Source organism: Channa argus, chromosome 11, assembly GCF_033026475.1.
Source record: "Channa argus isolate prfri chromosome 11, Channa argus male v1.0, whole genome shotgun sequence".
NCBI classification, from domain to species: Eukaryota; Metazoa; Chordata; class Actinopteri; order Anabantiformes; family Channidae; genus Channa; species Channa argus.
In genome coordinates, this window is record NC_090207.1 from 20,387,639 (window position 1) to 20,406,468 (window position 18,830).

The 18,830-nt window shown below is 36.8% G+C and overlaps 2 protein-coding genes across 15 annotated transcripts in view; one reads left to right on the plus strand and one right to left on the minus strand.

Annotated features, from left to right (window-relative positions):
• The first annotated feature begins 2,233 nt into the window (after positions 1 to 2,233).
• Positions 2,234 to 14,595, plus strand: piwil1 (piwi-like RNA-mediated gene silencing 1). The gene is made up of 20 exons (XM_067521493.1): positions 2,234 to 2,331; positions 3,431 to 3,536; positions 3,614 to 3,742; positions 5,070 to 5,284; positions 6,015 to 6,136; positions 6,285 to 6,365; positions 6,729 to 6,926; positions 7,032 to 7,140; positions 7,414 to 7,537; positions 8,988 to 9,105; positions 10,637 to 10,751; positions 10,849 to 11,036; positions 11,154 to 11,226; positions 11,396 to 11,596; positions 12,264 to 12,367; positions 12,920 to 12,990; positions 13,093 to 13,246; positions 13,581 to 13,706; positions 13,780 to 13,927; positions 14,127 to 14,595. Exons 1-20 carry the CDS (start codon positions 2,263 to 2,265, stop codon positions 14,241 to 14,243), a joined length of 2,568 nt encoding a protein of 855 aa, XP_067377594.1. The 5' UTR covers positions 2,234 to 2,262; the 3' UTR covers positions 14,244 to 14,595.
• An 87-nt stretch (positions 14,596 to 14,682) lies between these two features.
• The window catches only part of rimbp2b (RIMS binding protein 2b), a 73,060-nt gene continuing 68,912 nt past the window's right edge, over positions 14,683 to 18,830 (minus strand). For 7 of the 14 annotated variants that reach the window (XM_067521485.1, XM_067521477.1, XM_067521490.1 and 4 more), the window contains one exon: positions 14,683 to 16,890. In XM_067521485.1, coding sequence (XP_067377586.1) covers positions 16,696 to 16,890 — 195 coding nt within the window. In that variant the 3' untranslated portion in view covers positions 14,683 to 16,695. Of the gene's footprint in view, positions 18,396 to 18,830 lie in introns of all 14 variants that reach the window. The other 7 variants (XM_067521483.1, XM_067521480.1, XM_067521478.1 and 4 more) reach the window with 3 other exon arrangements.

Here is an 18,830-nt window from a genome sequence, read left to right on the forward strand (position 1 = left end):
CCCCTCTTGTTCTGGTTGTGCAGTCAGGGGTTCAAGCTTAATGGGGCCACTCAGACGAAAGCTTTGATCCTGTTTTGTTTTTAACATTTCAAACAGGATGAATGCCTGAATGTCATACAAGCGTATCAACAGTGAAGTGTGCTCCTGACAGTGGTGATAGTGGTGATGATGACAATGATGATGATGATTGGTTATTAGTTATGATGATGAATGTAATGAAGGTTGTGTATTTTGTGAAAGTGCAGGCGGTTTGATATAGTAACTGTGTTCTGTGTTTCCTTTCATCAGCTTTGGTCCGTAGTATCTCGCAGAGCATGATTAGTGTAAGCGTGAAATCCACGCCACTGGGGGCTGCAGGGCGAGCTTGAAGCCTGAAGCGCATTCATCAATGTCCTTGGCAGGGTGTACCTTTCACAGCCTCACACCGCTCTGCTTGCAGCCCTCTCCCTTGCTATATTTTCTTCTTTTTCCTTCATTTTCACTCGTTTTCAATGTGCTTTGTTGTTTTTTAAGAGATAATGTGGTTTTTGAAGACAACTTTACTTGTTCGAACCGTTATACTGTTCAGCATTTTCAACAACTAAATGTTAATATGTGTATGTATTGACTTGCATCCATTCACGTGCTCATAGATACAAATACACCCTATTTTGTGTGATAAATGACTTTTTCCTTTTTTACAACACAATTAGCCATGATCAGACTGATGTCCCTGCCTTTACTTCATCTCCCCTCAGTCTTCTTTCTGCAGGTAAACAGTGACTGGAGAGGGTCCTCGCAGACTGGTCCCTTAGGTCTGAATCTGTAATCACTCTTAGATCTCAGACATGAAAGACTTGCGTACATTTTCCTAAAAATGCCCTCTGAGGTGCCGAGTTCTGTTTAAAACGATAGGAAGTAGAGTGAAGAGGAAAACTTTAGGAAGAAATAATCACGCACCACTAAAAAGAAGTGCACTGTTTTAATTTATTGTGGTCAAAAGTTTAATTTACGAATGATCAGCTCCAGACACAAGGCCTTTTAGGCTTTGATCCAAGTTTTAATTAATTGAAAACACCATCAAAAAAGGTTACGATTGCACAGTAAATACTTAATCAGTCAATCAATTGATTTTTATCGGTCATTGTCATCCTTTATTTTCATTTATAGCCTTTTTTCATTTAGGCCTCACTTAACGTTCTGCAAGTTAAATGAAGGGAAACTTCTTTCTTCTTCTTTTTTCCTCTTTCAGAAAGATGCCATACATTTTTTTGATTGTGATTATTTGAGGATTGTTATGGATTTACTCAATTTGGTGTAAAAAAGGAACAATTCATGTCTGATAGACTACATTTGTTTGAGAAACTGGGAAATACATGTGGGCAAACCAAACATCAGTGAAATTATTGTGCGACTTTTGCTGCCATCAAGTGGTCAATATTGAAACCGCACCGTCAAAAATAAAATGCACACGCCAAATTACTAAGGTGAACGAATCACTACGCTTAAAAAAATAATTCCTCAGCTTTTATGCTTTGTTGATTTATTTATTTAACCTATTCTAACGTTTTCATTAGTTATAATTTTAGCTATATTAACTTGTAATAGATATATATGCTTTATGTTGGGTGAAGGAATGTTTATTGCGCATTAATTTGCGCATTAATTTTCCCAGTGAAGACCTGCAACTGACTTGCTGCAATCTCTTTTCACCCTTCTTGGTGGATAGAGTTGGGTTTCAGTGTAACTTTGTATTAAAGGCCCACCGTGTCCTTTAAAAGTGAGTACACATGTTTTACACATTTTAAAAGTGACTCTTGATTTCTTCTCTTTACCATTTTTGGATTTAGCATTAATCGAAGTTATAACTTTATCAATTTGTATCGTCATACCACCCAAGTTAAATAAATCCCTTTGCTCTTTGGTGTAACATGTGTTAGCATGCTAATGTTAGGAGCACCTGAGCTGAGAGATAACCTTAATTAGCGGGCGCCATCTTGTCGGTACGAGAAAAATCATTGTTTAAAACATATAGTTTGATATTTTGTATTTAACTTATATGTATTGTGATTCCGTTTTTTGAAATACGAGATACGGTAACTTCATGAAATGTAACACTTTAAGCTTTAAGCTTAGACCAATTTAACCAATTTCAAGTCACCATGAGAGTAATTTTCAGATCGTCTCCTTTAGATTTCTGGGTTAGTTTATTAACGTTTTTTTAATAATGGTGGAATTTTTTTTTAAGAGCTTTGAGAGGTGCCATTTTGAGATTACCCGAAAATGACTGGTCGAGCACGAGCAAGATCAAGAGGCAGAGCACGTGGCCAGGAGACTGCTGCACCTGGAGCCGTAAGAGCTACTATTACTTTATAGCATGTACAAAAAGAAAACACACAGCTGTTACCTGTTCAGCACGGTTTTGTTTTGTTTTTACTGATCGCTGTCTGACTCATACTTTGGGATCATGTTTATGACATTAAGCTTTCTAGACCCCTTTACTTGTTTATCCCAAACAGAAAATGTATGGTAGGGGTAACCGTGGCTCAGGTTAGAAGGGTCGTCTGCTAATATCAGGATCAGAAAAAAGTATAAGGTATAATTCCTGTGATTTAAGGAATTTTACTTTTTGAGTTAGTGTCCTAAAGACTTAACCGTGATCCTTAATTAATGAATTGCTTTTTAAAAAACATTACAAATAGTGTAATGTGTTGTTTCAGTATCCTGCATAATCAGTAACTCATTGTCAACATTTAACTGAAATTCTTCTTTTCATCATCATGGTTTGGTTTAATACATGCATAACTACAAAACTAAGCTGTAAATTAAAACCTTCTGATTGACATGCTGTGATTTAAAATGTACTGTAAATATAATTGGAATACACTATAAACGGTTTACTTCAGTTTGAATAAGATAAGATGTCTGGTCTCACCCACCTATTACAGAGTCCAGTGGGCAGCCCAGGACGATCTGGCTTGTTCAGATAAATATTGGGAAAGCTAAAATATCAGTTTGACTTTTATTTTTAAATTTATGTTCATATTCAACAGATTTCTTGATCACTTTGTACTCTCAATTATATCTTCATCTTTGGGGATTTGCTAAATAACAAACAAGCCTATCTGCACTACAGTTCGACAGCAGCACAAAAACAGCCTCCGTAACTGAATCAACTCCTGAGTTTGAACAAAAATACCACTCAAAAATCAATGTTTGGGAAACAGTACAAACCATCATTTATTTTTCACTAGCCAGATCTGACATCTGAATAGACATTAGCCCAATCAGGGTTTACTTAATCTCGAGCTCTGGTGACTAATAAATATCACTATTTTATCACACATTTTCTCCCTTTTGTGTTCTCTGTTCTATTGTGTAGCTTTATTTGCACATGCGTTTTTTAAATTTTATTATTTTTAATTTTTTTGTTTCACCTGTTTTCTTAAAGAGCCAAGCTCGGGAACCTGCACCACCAGCAGCTGCCCCTTCTCACGAGGGTGAGCTGGTTGGTAGAGGTAGGCAGAAAGGTGCTCCAGGACCCTTCTCTGCACAAGGTACATCCAAACACAAGTTGCAGTTTTCTTTTGCCAATGTGGTTTGGCTATTAATAATTTTATTTTTATTTTATCAGCTGTTACAAAGATTTCAGCTGGATTTCAGCAGGTGAAGCTGGGAGAAAGAGGTGGACGCCGCTGTGATTTTCATGATGTGGGGGTTAACACTCGGCAGGCTATGGAGCATGTGAAAGAATCAAAGTCTGGTCAGTTGTAATTATTGAAGAGAGAACTTGTTTAATCTATTGATCAGGAAATCTTGATTTTTAGGGTTGAAACACTGTAGATTAGTCACACTATGTGAGAGAAGCTGTTATTTGTACAGCTGTTTATTGTAGTTCTCTATTTTCTGTAGAAATGTAAAAATATGCTAAGTCACATTTGCAGGCCTGAAGTGGACATGACATGAGAGTTTGAAAACGCCAACACTACTTTATTTCTATATATCTATCTATATCTATCTATCTATCTATCTATATCTATATCTATATATATATATCTATATATATATCTATATATATATATATCTATATATATATATATATATATATATCTATATCTATCTATCTATATATCTATATCTATATATATATCTATCTATCTATCTATATATCTATATCTATATATATCTATCTATCTATCTATCTATCTATATCTATCTATCTATCTATCTATATATATATATATATATATATATATATATATATATATATATATATATATATAATTAAATCAGATGGGTTTTAAATTTAAATAATATTCAAGCACAGAATAGTGATCAAGTCAATTTTGCATTTGTCTGCACATGAATTTCTCTCCTGTCTTATTCAACAATGTCGCCAATTCAGGACTTTAAGGTGTCTGTTTTTCAGGGACACTTGTAATTACTTGTTGACTTGGGCAGATGTGCACTTGGGTCTTGCACCTCGTCTTCTGATTGGATACAGTGACAGCATGTCTCTGGAGACTATAGTGTTCACCAAAATAAATCTCTAAATTTCTCAGCTATATCTAAGAAGTTTTTAAGGAAAGCTGTTTTGCCATTTGTAGTTCTAATTTACAGTAACAATGATAGGTCACTAACTATAAAAGAGTAAGTAATTGGCTTACTGGACATGATCTCATTTTAAGATGTTTTAACAGCTAGGAGTGCAGGCATAATCAAATTAGGAATATTCACACTTGAATTTATGGACAAACTGATCAGTAGAATGCCACAGATTTTTCCGGCAGTTCCTGCTTAAAGTGAAGTTTAACATGCAAATCTGATTTGCCTATTATTCTCTGCTCAGATATGCTTAAATATTTATTTTGTGATCATTTAGAAACAATTAATTGAATAAAACCAACAAAAGACAATAAAAATACAACAATGTGTAGATGTTTCTAAACTCCTTCTTGCCAGTGTAAATGTGGACAGTATAGAGAACAAGACTGAATGTTAAAGTGAGAGTAATGCAACGCTTATGGTGCCAATACTCAATTTTTGGTGGCGGCAGCCATTATAAATTTCTACTTTGTTTACTTCCTTAGGAACAACTGGGTCTACCATACAGTTGGCAGCAAATTTCTTTCGCATCCTGTCACGCCCTCAGTGGGTTCTGTACCAGTACCATGTGGATTTTAAACCCCCGATGGAGTCCCGTCGCCTTAGATCTGCACTCCTCTTCCAGCATGAAGAAGCACTTGGCTCAGCACGAAGCTTTGATGGAGCTATACTTTTTCTGCCTCTCAGATTGCCCAGCAAGGTACTTTGATACGTATTTAGTTTCTTTACCTTACGATATTGCTGGGGGCATACAGGTTTTCACATGCCAACTCACACTTCTATAATTAAAATAACAGTCTAAATAGGGTGAGTAGTGATTTGTACAATATTGCTCAAATTGAAATTATTAATACACTGGATTGAAGGGTATATCCTACTGGGAAGACAATAGTTCAGCCAAACTGCTGGTAATATAAATTTATTACACATTTGAAATTGAGGAACAAATGGAATTGTGACTAATCGATGTCCATTTTATTATTAAAATAATTTAGTTGGAATATATTGGCCATTACTTTTGGGCTGGTTTCTTTATGGTGCAGAAGGACACTTGAGAAATATGTCTCAAAACATATTTCATGTACTCATGGTAGAAAAAACACCAACCTGTATGAATACAAAATTGTGCATTTAAAAAAAAAAAAAAAAAAAAAAAAGTGCCATGCCATACAGTTGAAATCCTCAAATCTAAAAAAAATGCTGCGAAATAAATTTTTGGCCATGCTAAACAGAACTGTGTTAAGAGTTAGGGTTACATGTTGATGTGCTGTTTTGGTGAGTTTAAACAACTAGCCAGTTTAGGCAAAAAGCTACTTTTTCCATTTTCTTTGCCTGTTCTTGTTTTAAATGTAATTAGGATATTTTTTTATGTTTTGCATTTTGATATCAAGTTTTCTGCATTGCACTGAAATGTCAAACCATGTGTTCAGGAAACGGTGCTGCTAAGTGAAACAAGGAATGGAGAGAAAGTTCAGATAATAATCACTCTGACAAATGAACTGCCACCAACTTCACCAGTGTGCATTCAGTTTTACAACATCCTATTCAGAAGGCAAGTTCTAGTTGAGTCAGTGAGTTGTATACAGCCATGATAGAAATCAAATCTTCTGATTAAGTTTAGACCTATACAATACTATTTCGTTTGGCATAGTTGGATAATTCCAAACATGACATTTATGGTGTTAATATACTGTATACAGGATCTTGAGAATTCTCAACATGCAACAGATTGGACGCAATTACTACAACGCCAGTGATCCACTCAACATCCCACAGCACAGGTACACTGGGTTTTGTTGTCCCGTACTTTAAATAATGTTCTATTATACTGCTTTTATAAAACCGAATCAGTGAATGGCTCGACAGTTTTGCTTCTCAAATAACAAATACTACAGGTATGTCCACCAATCAGGCATAACATTATGACCACCTGTGCAATTTAATGTAATCCAATACTGTTGCTCTGCCATGAATCCTACTTTTGCAAGGTTATCATTTCTCTGTTTTTAAGTTGAAACTGTCAGTAAGGTGATAATTCTACTAAGTGTTTATTATTGAGGTCAAAGTGGGTAGTGGAGTCATACTGGAAAGTGCATTATAAAAAGAGGAGGTTCTAATGTTTTGGCCATCTCATTCATGTACAGGCTGACTATCTGGCCAGGGTACACCACCACCATTTTGCATTATGAGTCATCCATCATGCTGTGCACTGATGTGAGCCACAAGGTGCTGCGTAGTGAGACTGTCCTTGATTTTATGGCCAACCTGAGGAAGCAGTGTGGAAATCAGCGGTTTGCTGATATTTGTGCTAAGGAGCTTGTTGGACTCATAGTGCTCACAAAGTAAAATCATTTTTTACACATGTATTTCTAATATTTACTTAGCCAACATGGATATTTAATTAATTTATTTGTTTGTTTTTTCTGGGGCTACCCCTACATTTTAAGATACAACAACAAAACCTACAGGATTGATGACATTGCTTGGGATCACACACCAAACAACACGTTCAAGAGGGGAGACACAGACATTTCCTTCAAGAACTACTACAAGACTGTAGGTGTCCAGCTCTCAACTAGTACTTGTAACAAGGAAAATCTTCGACACTCTTTCTTGCCTCAATAGAGAAACAAATTTTCATACACACAATAAATTAAACCTCTATGTATTCTGCCGTAAAGTACTCTTATTGAATTGAACAGCATGAAACACATTGAGACCTTAGTAGTTTGTGACTCACACTTAATGCACGGTTCTGAATGTGAGATTATTTTTCTGTTGTGTTGCTGTTCTAGTCCACACTAAATTATTTATTATTTTTGTTCTTAGCAATATGGACTGGAAATCATTGATGGAAACCAAGTGCTGCTGATAAGCCAAGTGAAGAGGATGGGTCCTGATGGAGCTGCTAAAGGCCCAGCCATGCTCATCCCAGAGCTGTGCTATCTTACAGGTTACCATTGGATTCTTTGACTCTTCATTCATATCTAACAAGTTAACCCTAGCACCATAAAGATGCAGCTTCTTTGTGGCATTTAACATGTATTATAAGCGCTTATCCATCCATTATCTTTAACTGTGTATCCTGTTCAGGGTCATGGGGGGCTGCAGCCTATCCCACTTGTCATTGGGCAAGAAGCTGAAAATGGGGACCCTCTAACTGTAAATGGCAGCACTAACCACTCCTGATTAGCATCAACTCAATGCCATCCACTATTAACCAATGAAGATTGGATGCAGCTTTTGCCTATATAAGACCGGAAATAATGTTTATGCGGTTTTATCTTTGAAGCCGTATGGAGAGTGTGAGCGTTTTTGATGATGTCATTGATTTCAAGTCCTCTGACTGATAAAATGCATTGTGGTGTCTGTAATATAGGTGGGGAATACAAAATGCAGTGTGAGGAAATGTAATTTATGCTTTTGGCTCTTACACTCTGTGGGCTGCAGAAAGTTTCTAAAGTTGCCTTTTAGACAGCTACAGTGCCTGATGACCAGAGTGACAAAAGCAACAGTGATGCAGAGTGCAGCAGTTATTTTAAGGAGGAGAACAGCAGTAAATTAGATGCAACTTACAAACTACACTATAATGTGACTACTAAACTACTAGTTGAGGCTGAGTGAGTAAATCAGCGGGATGCTTGGGGAAAAGCAGAAGAACACTTTTGAGTTTTTTGGATTCCAAGATGAATTGAAAACCAGGAATTGTTAGAGAGGTAAAGATTTACCTGATTGAAATGCATCGCCATTACAGGGATTTTAAAAAGGTAAAATATAAGCCAACGAGTAGGTTTTTAAGATAACTTATCCCAAACCCATCTCAAAGGAGAAATTTACAATCTGCTATAATGGCAATAAATGATAATTGAGCATTACACTTTTTGTTAGGTTAAAAGTGGGAGTGATTTTCAATTAAAGCCAAATATTAAAAAATAGATTTCAATTGGATTTTATTTCATGTTTTTATCTGCTACAGGGACAAATAAGGGTTTTAGGGAACTTTGCAAGTTTTTCCAAAAGCCCTCAGGTTTTAGGCTATTTACAAACAGCTCCTTAGGTCATAATGGGTTAAGCATTTCTTTCATAATTCTTTGAGGGGGAAAGGTGTTATTGTCATAACATGGTTTTGTCAATTCTAATAAAAGTCAACAGCTGTCTTGAAAGTCATATTTTTACTCTGCTCTCTGAAAACCTGTACTAGTCAACTCACTCATGGACTAGCGCCCCCCCCCCACCCCATGTCAACTGTAGCCCACAATTGCATAGGACTTATGGGAAATGGTGTTCTTTAAAGGTTGCTATGAATACAAGCCACTGTATTTAGTTAAACATACCTGTTTTAGGTTAGTCACATGACTAATCTTGGTGATGTTAATACTAAATATTGTCAATGTATTTGTCAGGCCTAACTGATAAGATGCGAGCTGACTTCAACATAATGAAGGACTTGAGCACCCATACCAGGCTAACTCCAGAGCAGAGGGAGGGACGCCTTAACAGATTTGTTACCAACATACAGAAGTAGGTGAAAACCAATGTCACAGAGTTAACCTCTTAAACAGGAAAACCCCTAATTGATTCCCCCCCCCCCCTTTAATGGTTTTCTTGCCCATCTACTTTGCACTTTGTTTAGGAAAGATTGTCATAGTTATTGGATCTTTAATGATGTCTCCACCCCATACAGTTATCATTAACATAATTTAACAGCATAAACCTTGTGACCAACCTTGTGATTATTTAGAATTTTCACCTTTTGTACAGTAATGTAATTAAATACCGATTGTTATATTTTGTTTAATTCATTATATTTTATTGTAATTTAAAATATCCAGCAGAGTCTGAAAACAATGTCTGAAATTTGCAAACAGATTGTGTTCCTTAGTCAACTAGCACAGATATGCAGAACAATAGGTCATCTCTGCCATCATTAGCCCTCCATTTCTAAGTACAGGTCTGTTAGCACTTGCAATTAGGATTATCAATCCTGTTTCACAAATGAACTCAAGAAATGGGAAACAGTACAGTACATTGGAGCTTGTGCCTCTAAGAAAAAAGGTTCCATTACTCGAGTGATAGAAACGTCAACACACCCACTGGCTCACTTTTAATCCTTCTGATGGTTCAGTACAGACCAGTGTGTGTATGTGTGAACATTTTCGTTCACACATACACCTCCTCCTGAAAAAAAAACAAACAAAAAAAAGTCAGGATTATGTGAGAAAACCAGGGGATGTCTGAAAGGGGGTTGCAGAAAGGTCAGTACATTTTTAAAAATCCCTAACACACATATGCATACATGAACAGTTATCTCCCTGTGCATGCAAAGAACGTTAAATGCCATTAAATTACAATAGAGGGTGTGTTTAACTGTGTGTTCACATTTTCTGCTTAAACCCAACACACAATATGACTGCAGTCTGCACAATAATGGAAGTTTCTCATGGCATAAAAACTGTATAGAAGTACTTTCTGTTATTATAACAATAAACATAACATAAACATAATTAAATAAATTATAATTAAATAAAATATAAGCATAATTAAAATTTATCATGCTGTTTCTGTTATAAAGAAATGTGCACAGCTCTGTACTTTTCCAGCAGTAAAGTGGATTGTTGTCTTAAGAAATTATGACCTAATGTTTGGGCTGCAGTTGGTTACTGAGGTTTACTTGCAGTTAAGAAACCTGAAATCTGCGTGTACATGCAGAGAAGAGTAATGGGATTTCTACTCCACCTTGAATTATTTTGGAAACCTAGCACACATATTTTACATGTGCTGATCAACAGCAAAAATCCAGGGGTGAAAGTGAGTTATTTAGTATGAAAGCAGCATATGTACAAGCCCCAAACCTATCCTTTAAATTCTTTGTACTTTTTATTTATTCTAAATATTTATAAATTGATTTTGAAGCTGTCATTTTTGTCATCTCAGCAGTTTTTGCAATTGGTCTTTTCATAAATGCAGAGGTTAAAATAACAATGTATCTTGTCAACATCTTCAGTCCACATAGTACCTGGGTTTGATTCAAGTTCTGAAATGTATTTCTTAGGAATCCTGATGCACAGGCGGAGTTGGATAAGTGGGGACTCAGCTTTGATAAGCAACTCCTAAGTCTGGCTGGCAGAGTTCTCCCAGGGGAGAGGATTTTCCAGGGATCAAGATCGGTATAACATGGTTGTGGCTACACACACTTGTGTGTTGTGTTTTTGATTTAATTAATTTGTGATCTTAAGTGAGATTGGCATAATCTGTGTCACCTAGTATGAGTACAACCCTTGGGCAGCTGATTGGTCCAAAGAGATGCGTGGGATACCAGTGATCAGCTCTCCTTCTCTGAATAATTGGCTCATGTTTCATACTCGTCGTAACGGCAACGAAGCCCAGTCCCTCCTGCAAACCCTCAACAAAGTCTCGGGTCCACTCGGAATCCGTCTGCAGAGAGCCATCATGTAAGTTTAAGTGTAATGCTATAAATCATTTATTTCATAGTAAGTGTATTGTTAAACTAAAATTGTTCCCAGCCGTCCCTGGGTGGTTGTCAATTATCAATTGGTTGTTTAATTCAGGATTGAGTATGAGGATCAGCAGGAGTCCCTCCTTAGAGCCCTGCAGCACAATGTTGGACCTCAAACACAGATGGTTAGTGACTAAATATAAAACGCATCAACACAGAAGAGAAACATGAATTAAGTTATTGGTTTCATTCTAACCACATTTGTGTGTTCTTTTGTTTTTGAGCACCAATAGTGTGTTCAGACCTTTCAAGTTTTTTTTTTTTTTTTTTTTTTTTTTTTTTTTTATTTGTTAGGTGGTAGTGGTCCTCCCCAGCAACAGGAAGGACAAGTATGACAGCATCAAGAAGTACCTTTGTGTGGACTGCCCCACTCCCAGCCAGTGCGTGCTGTCCCGTACCCTCAGCCGACCTCAGGCACTCATGACTGTGGCCACTAAAATTGTGCTGCAAATGGCTTGTAAGATGGGTGGAGAACTCTGGAGTGTAGAAATCCCTGTAAGTCCTATGTAGGCTAACTTGTATGTTAAAGAACATTTAACTCCAGCTATTCAAAGGGAAAGCAAAGGAGTTGAGCAGATCATCAATCTAGCAATTTATGTATAATCGTGTTGTTTTTTTGTTTTGTTTTTTTGTTTAAAGCATATATTAAACAGGATGTAACAAGTGGGTTAGCCCAAATTACAAACATTTTAAAGCTGCTTTTCCCACTTATGTGAACTTGTAGGTCAGTGTTAATTTGTTCTGCTTTACTTTACAATGAATTTTACAAAGTTGTCAATTCTATGCTCTCAAATTTTTTTTATTTTCTTTTTTGTTACAAAAAAGAGCAGAAGTGGAATTGAAATTGTGAAGGTGGTGGTCACCGCTTTATTTTTTGCTGTAGCTGAGATGTAGTGACCAATCATGAACAACAACAATGAGCACCTATTGCCTTCTCTCACAATTACCTGCCACTGGATTTAGTACCACGCCCTGAGACGTGCCAAAATACATCTTGAATGTTTGTGCTGGAGGCATAAGTACTGTATCAGGAATAGCAGATTTCTTTCAGTGCATTAGTTTGCTGGATTAATGCGATTTTACAAAATGCAAAGGTCAACAAAAGGAACTATTGATGAATGTTAGTTGTGACATCATTAATTTGTTGCTTACCTTTGAGCAGCTCAAACAACTGATGATTGTGGGCATTGACTGCTACCATGACACTGCTTCTGGAAAAAGGTCCATTGGAGCTTTAGTGGCCAGTCTCAATCAGACCATGAGCAGGTTAGTATCTACTATAGATGTGTAATGGTCTGATTTCAATATTTTAGCTTGTTTACATTCAGTTGTGCTTAAAATGCACTACTATAATGTAGGTAACTGCATTATGACTTGTTGTTGTGATTAAAACATTTTTAAACCTGCGTTGTCCAGTTGAATGGAACTAGTTTTATTTCTTTATCTTTGTTTTTTTTTTTTTTTTCCCCCCTTCTTTTTTCCTCATGATGTCTGTGTTTGGGCAGGTCCGAACACAGGATCACACTAGGGTGTGGACCAAAAGAAATGCTTTTTACCTTTTTACTAGATTGGGTCTCGGTCTGGACCCAAACAAACTGTGGGCCAGTTTGTTTGTGGGGGATAATGTGATTTGACCTCGATTTGGCCCAAAACATAATTTTAGGTAAAACGGTAGTTGACAGCTTATCATTGCAGTATCAAACAGTGTTGTATTTAAATTTTTTTTAATACATTGGTATAAATCAGGATCTATTTACATTTATGTTCCTGTTCCAGAGTTGTTCTTGTGACTTTAACATTTCTAATTTTTCTGTCAAGGTGGTTTTCAAAGTGTGTACTGCAGCACAAGGGGCAAGAAATTATGGATGGATTGAAAATGGCATTAAGAGGCAAGTTGTTTACCTCTAAATGTCTAAAACCTCTTATTTATGTAAACATATTCGGTCAATGACTGCATAAAAACCTGACCATCACTTCGTATTTGTTGCCAGCTGCGCTGAAAGACTATCAGAAGTTCAACAACTGCCTGCCTTCACGCATCATTGTGTACCGAGATGGAGTGGGTGATGGCCAACTGCACAGCGTGGTCAACTACGAGGTTTCACAAATTATAGACTCCATCAAGTCTTTGAGTGATCAATACATGTAAGTGTTTCAGGTCCAGATTTTATTTTTAATATCTTTGAACCTGAGTGTGGAGTGGTGGGGGGTTTCAGAGAGCCATCATGTCAAATGTGCAGGCAGTGAAAAAGGGGAGTGTGAGAGAAGGCATGAACTAAATAATTTAAATAAAAACTCTGACCGTGACCTGGTTACTCAAGTAAACCCATTAAATAGTTTGACTGAAGGTGTCTTTTTACTTCTTTTAAATGAGTTGCTCATTTAAGTGCTCATATACCAAAACTATTTGAACAAAGCTGAAATTTTACTGGTACTTTTTTATAGAGTGTCTCCATCTATTTGTCTATTTGTCTTACAGGCCAAAGCTGAGTGTGGTGGTGGTAAAGAAGCGCATCAGCACCAGGTTCTTTGCCCACATTAATGGCAAGGTGTGCAACCCTCCCCCAGGCACCATTGTTGACTCTGAGGTCACCCGACATGAGTGGTACGTACGTTAACTCTTATGCAACTTTATGTAGTAATTGCAAACACCAACAATAGCAATTTGTGTTTGCCAGGTATGACTTCTACATTGTGAGCCAAGCTATCCGCACTGGAAGCGTCTCCCCAACCCACTACAATGTAGTGTATGACACCAGTGGACTGAAGCCTGACCATATGCAGCGTCTTACTTACAAGCTCTGCCACATGTACTACAACTGGCAGGTGGGCTAGCTTTGAACACCTTTGGGTATATGCGTGACCCCCTCCTGGATGGCTGTACTCTTAGGGTTTTTCCTAGAGAGAGAGCCTAGAGATCTTTTGTAAATTGAAGTGTAATTTTCTTAATTGGTTTTCATGACAGGAGTGTTGAATATAACCTGTCTTTAAAGAAAAATAAATAATATAATAATCCATGCTTTAGGGGATCATCAGAGTGCCTGCTCCCTGCCAGTACGCCCACAAGTTGGCTTTCCTTGTGGGTCAGAGCATTCACAAGGAGCCTAGCATACAACTGGATGACTTCCTCTTCTACCTGTAAGGATAAAAAGTTTAGCAGTTTGTTCAAGTTAAAGTTGACCTTGTTGCCATGTTTTTAGTTTAAACGGTTAATAAGCTTCCGTAAGAATTTGTGGCATCAAATAATCAAAAAGCATTTTGTATTGAATTACATTATCTTAATTTTGTATTACATATTTAAGCTTAAAGATGTCTACAGCTTAGAGATAAATAGCAGGCACATGTGCTTAATTTAAGTTGTTTCTGAGAAATATTTGAATTATACAGGCCAATGTTAAAAATAAAAATTTATGTTTTGCCTTTGTAGTGTGAAAACAAAATCTAGGTTGCACTTTTTGTTAGTAACAAGTCTCAGGTACATGTAGAGGCAAGAGCTATTTTTGCTTTGCAAATTGTTCTAATAAACATTTTGTTTGTGGTACAGTATGTAATTTCTGTGTTTAAATCAGACATGCAAAATGTACAAAATATCAAATTTATTTCTTCTTTTTAGAAAAGATTGCACATGCACACCCACACAATAATTTGTAACCATCAATATAGGCTGATAATTCTTATCATAAAGCTAGCACACAATTGCAGACTTAAACAATATGGTCTTCAAGACACCATGGGGAAAGCTTGAACTGTTCTGATTATAAAGTTAAATGTACAAAAAAGGCAGTTTGAAAATCAAGTATAAACATTTAAAAACAATTTTACAAATGGACAAAGTACAAAAAGAGCAACAGTCACTCAAAAAGAATAGAAGCAATGTTTGAGGAACATGTCAAACAGGAAAAGATGTATAATATTAGGGTACCGCATGTAATGTGGCTGTTGGGCTGAGATTTGTACAGAAAGTATTACAGAATGTTTTGCATACATTCTTTTTTGGCAGTTTTAGTTCAACTCCTGTGTGTAGAAAAGAAGTTTTAAAATACATGAGGATGGAATGGAAAACTGGGAAGATAAAGGTGGACTGTTTCACACAAACTGACATTTGCACAATCCTTTTGGGCAGCTTTGAAAATAGATTGGCTTTCAATTCATCATACATTCACTACTCTATATTAAGGTGTAGATGGATATCTATACACAGTATAATATTGAAATACAGTACTTGAATCCTGCACCAACATAACTCGGGACACACTGAACAGGCATCAATGACAGATTGGCTTGACCAAACATATTCAGTTCTAATAGAGTTTGGGTTACAAGAACAGAGGGGCAGCATAGAGGTAGTCTTGTGTCTCTCCAATAACTGTGAAGTGTAACTTGAATTCACCTAGTGAAGCACATAAATGTTGCAAGTGCTGTACAATAACTTAATAATAAAATTGCTTTTTCATTAATCTGTTTATGTAACATCGTTTCCTTTTGTAGTTGGTATCTTACCTCAAATGTAACCTCAAAAAACCTGTGAACTGAACATGCCTTCATTTTATTCTGCAGCCCTAAAATGTATCCAGGGAAGAAGTTTGGCCTTGCTGAACTTTCCTAAGGTCTTTCGTTAGGATTAAAAACGATGGGGTTTTTTTGGATTGAGCTATGCAATATGCACATTGTCTATACTCTGGTCCTATGGAAATCACAATGGTCACACAACACCCTGCACGTTACAAGTCAGGGTTAATATCTTCCAACAGATCTTGTTCTATGAAGTAACACAAATGCGTAGTATGAAACTGCACACTGTACTGGACAAATACTAACCTTTGTGCAAGTCTAAGGCAAATACATGGAGGTTGGATGTACCAGGCATTTTCATTCAGGTGGATTTCACTGCAGAGACCCTGTAATAGGTATGTGTGCTTGTTTTGTCGGGGGGGGACACTAGGTTTTATCACAGTTGTTGAAATGGGACTGAAAAATAGTTAATTCTGTTGATTTGTCACAGTATAGTACACAGCAAGTATTAAAGTACTGCATGCTTTGTGTTCCATACTGAGCCCATCACATTGCATGCACTCAAGGGGTCAGGAGGGAATGTGCTGAAGTAAAGCATGCAAACCTCATACAAATTATTCGGCTGGCTGTTTAGAACAAGCTAGAGTCAAAGGTCCATATTTTTCCTCAGATTCAAAATGGACTGCAAGGTTTAACTGAGCCCTATGTGTTAGACTGACATTCTGATTTCTGTACACAGACACTGGTCACACTTAAAATGTGTGTATTAAGTGCCCACAGACCATGTGCAAAAGGGAGAATGCCCGGGCCCGTCTCCGTTTACACCAAAACTCAATCAGCCTTGACTTGGAGGTAAGATATTCAATACTTCATCAGCCGACACGATTAGGTCTCAGGACTGTAGTATTAAATGTATTACTGAAAATATGTGGTCGATACTGTTAACAAAATACAAATATTCTAGTATACAACAGACGTACAAGAATAAAGCATTTGCTAGGTTCACAAATGCCACCTGTCAACTGTTTAATATTTATTTACGCTACGAGAAAGTGGATGACACTCCCAAGTATGTCAAGAAATTATTTTACAGCGCCAAGTCTTTGCAATAGGTTCTTCCCTTTGGAGAGCAGTCCCTTTTTCTTTTTGGAGGAGTACATGTCCAGTGGGGCCCTGATGGGACTGCTGGGCCCCACGATGGCTGGGCCAGAGCCGGGGATGAGTGGACGCACTGTGGGAGAGGCTCTTCTGGGCGGACCCGATTTTTCCAAGGGAACCTAATGGGAGACCCGTAAGGGACAGTTGAGGGTGTTAAAAAGCCAGGCGTCTCTCTCAGCTCAGTCACCACTCCCTCTTTCTCATAAGTCCTTTCTGTCTCAGCAGGGCTCTGAAGACTACCTCCCTGGATGTTGTCCTGTGCTGTGCCCACCCTGCTCCCAGCCTCTCCCTCCCCCTCTGCCAGGTAGAGTGTGTGCGTGTTTTTTTTTTTCTTTTTTTTTAATGAAGCTATAAATAAACTACAACACAGAATTTAAACATGACATTAACTAACTTCACACCAATGTAAGTTGAACCATTTCCCAACAACAGACTATCATGGGCAGGGCCTCACATAAACAGATACAGTTGCATTTTAGGACAAGTGGGACATACTTATATCGCATTCACTTTCCTTCCTTCTAAATATTTATAAAAATAATTACTGATACACCTGGATTACAGAGAAACTACTAGTCACTTCTCCTTTTCTGTAATCATGAGCTAAAAGGCTTCTTTAAATTGCACTTTGGAAAGAAATGGTTGAAGATTTATCATTTACACACCAGAACATGTAACATATCAAATTCATTTTACTGTATGAAGTATTTTAGTGTGCTCTATTTAAAACTAGCACAAAAGATTTTTCCATTTACAAATGGAAAGTAAAATTCTTAACACCACTCCGTATACAGTGGCTAAAGTTGAGCAGATCTTTCTCTATAATAGACATCAGTAAGTCAGTTTGTGATTGTTCTCCATTATTTAGAGTATGTTATCTATTCAGCATTATGCCATACATATCATTTGTAACCACAGTGACTGCGGCTCAGTAAAAGATGCCATTTTACATCAATGACTATCATTTTGCAATCTAATAAATAATTTCACAAAATTGGTACTTAATTGTGCTTTCATCACGCACAATTGTATTTTATAATTGTTTTTCTTTACTATCTCATTCTCCAAATAAAATATAAGGACGTAAATTTGGCGAGAGGGACTTACTGGAACTGCAAAATAAAAAAAAATCGAATAATTTTTAGGGGTGTTTTCAAAGATTTGCTAGATTCTTTGTATTTGGTTACTTAAATGAAAAGTGCAATACTGCATTGAAAGAAGTCTAAATGTTAGTATTACTGTCAATCTATTAAATAATTTGGGGTAACTGTGCAACAACAGCCTTTTAGCTTACCATGAGTTACAGCAGGAGACATACTGCAGTGGACGAACATTGTCATGTACAACACTCAGAGAAACAACTGAAGATACCATACTTCTTGTCTAATGCATTCAACGAACAGTACGGAGTCTTTTGGGCGAAACAAAAAAAAGGTTCCTAAAATCTATCTAAAGCCATAGCAGCACTAAAGGAATGTTATATAAAGTGTACATGTTGCATACCAGAAACTAAGGGTACCCATGTCATCTGCATTAGACGAAGGGAGCGTAATCTTGGTATCCTCAGTTGCTCACTTACGTGAAGGAAACAGAGCCTTTAAGGTGTGAAATGAACACTCTTCTTCTGTTTTGCCAAGCAGGTGAGGAAAAGAAATAAAAAAAAAAATATGGTGATGGCATTTCAATAGTTAGCACTGTGACCATGGCAAATTAGAACACAAGGAAAGAAATACCTGATGACACCTATTAATATTTCAACAATTGCATTATTTGTTAAAGACAAAAATAACATCACATATTTACATTTATCAAATAATTACTTGTGAAATTGTTCTGATGGCAACATAGGCCAAAAGACCTTTTTCGTGCTATTTTACAAGAAAGCAATATACAAAACAAGGCGTTCAGGAGCAGATACAAAAGTTGTACTACACTAGACTTATCTTTATATAAAATGTTCAAGAACTCATGCATTTGGACTATAGAACATGCTGAGCTACAGACTATGTGGTTTATATTTTAGTACAACAAAACTATATTAGAAATGATTTGAGCTCAA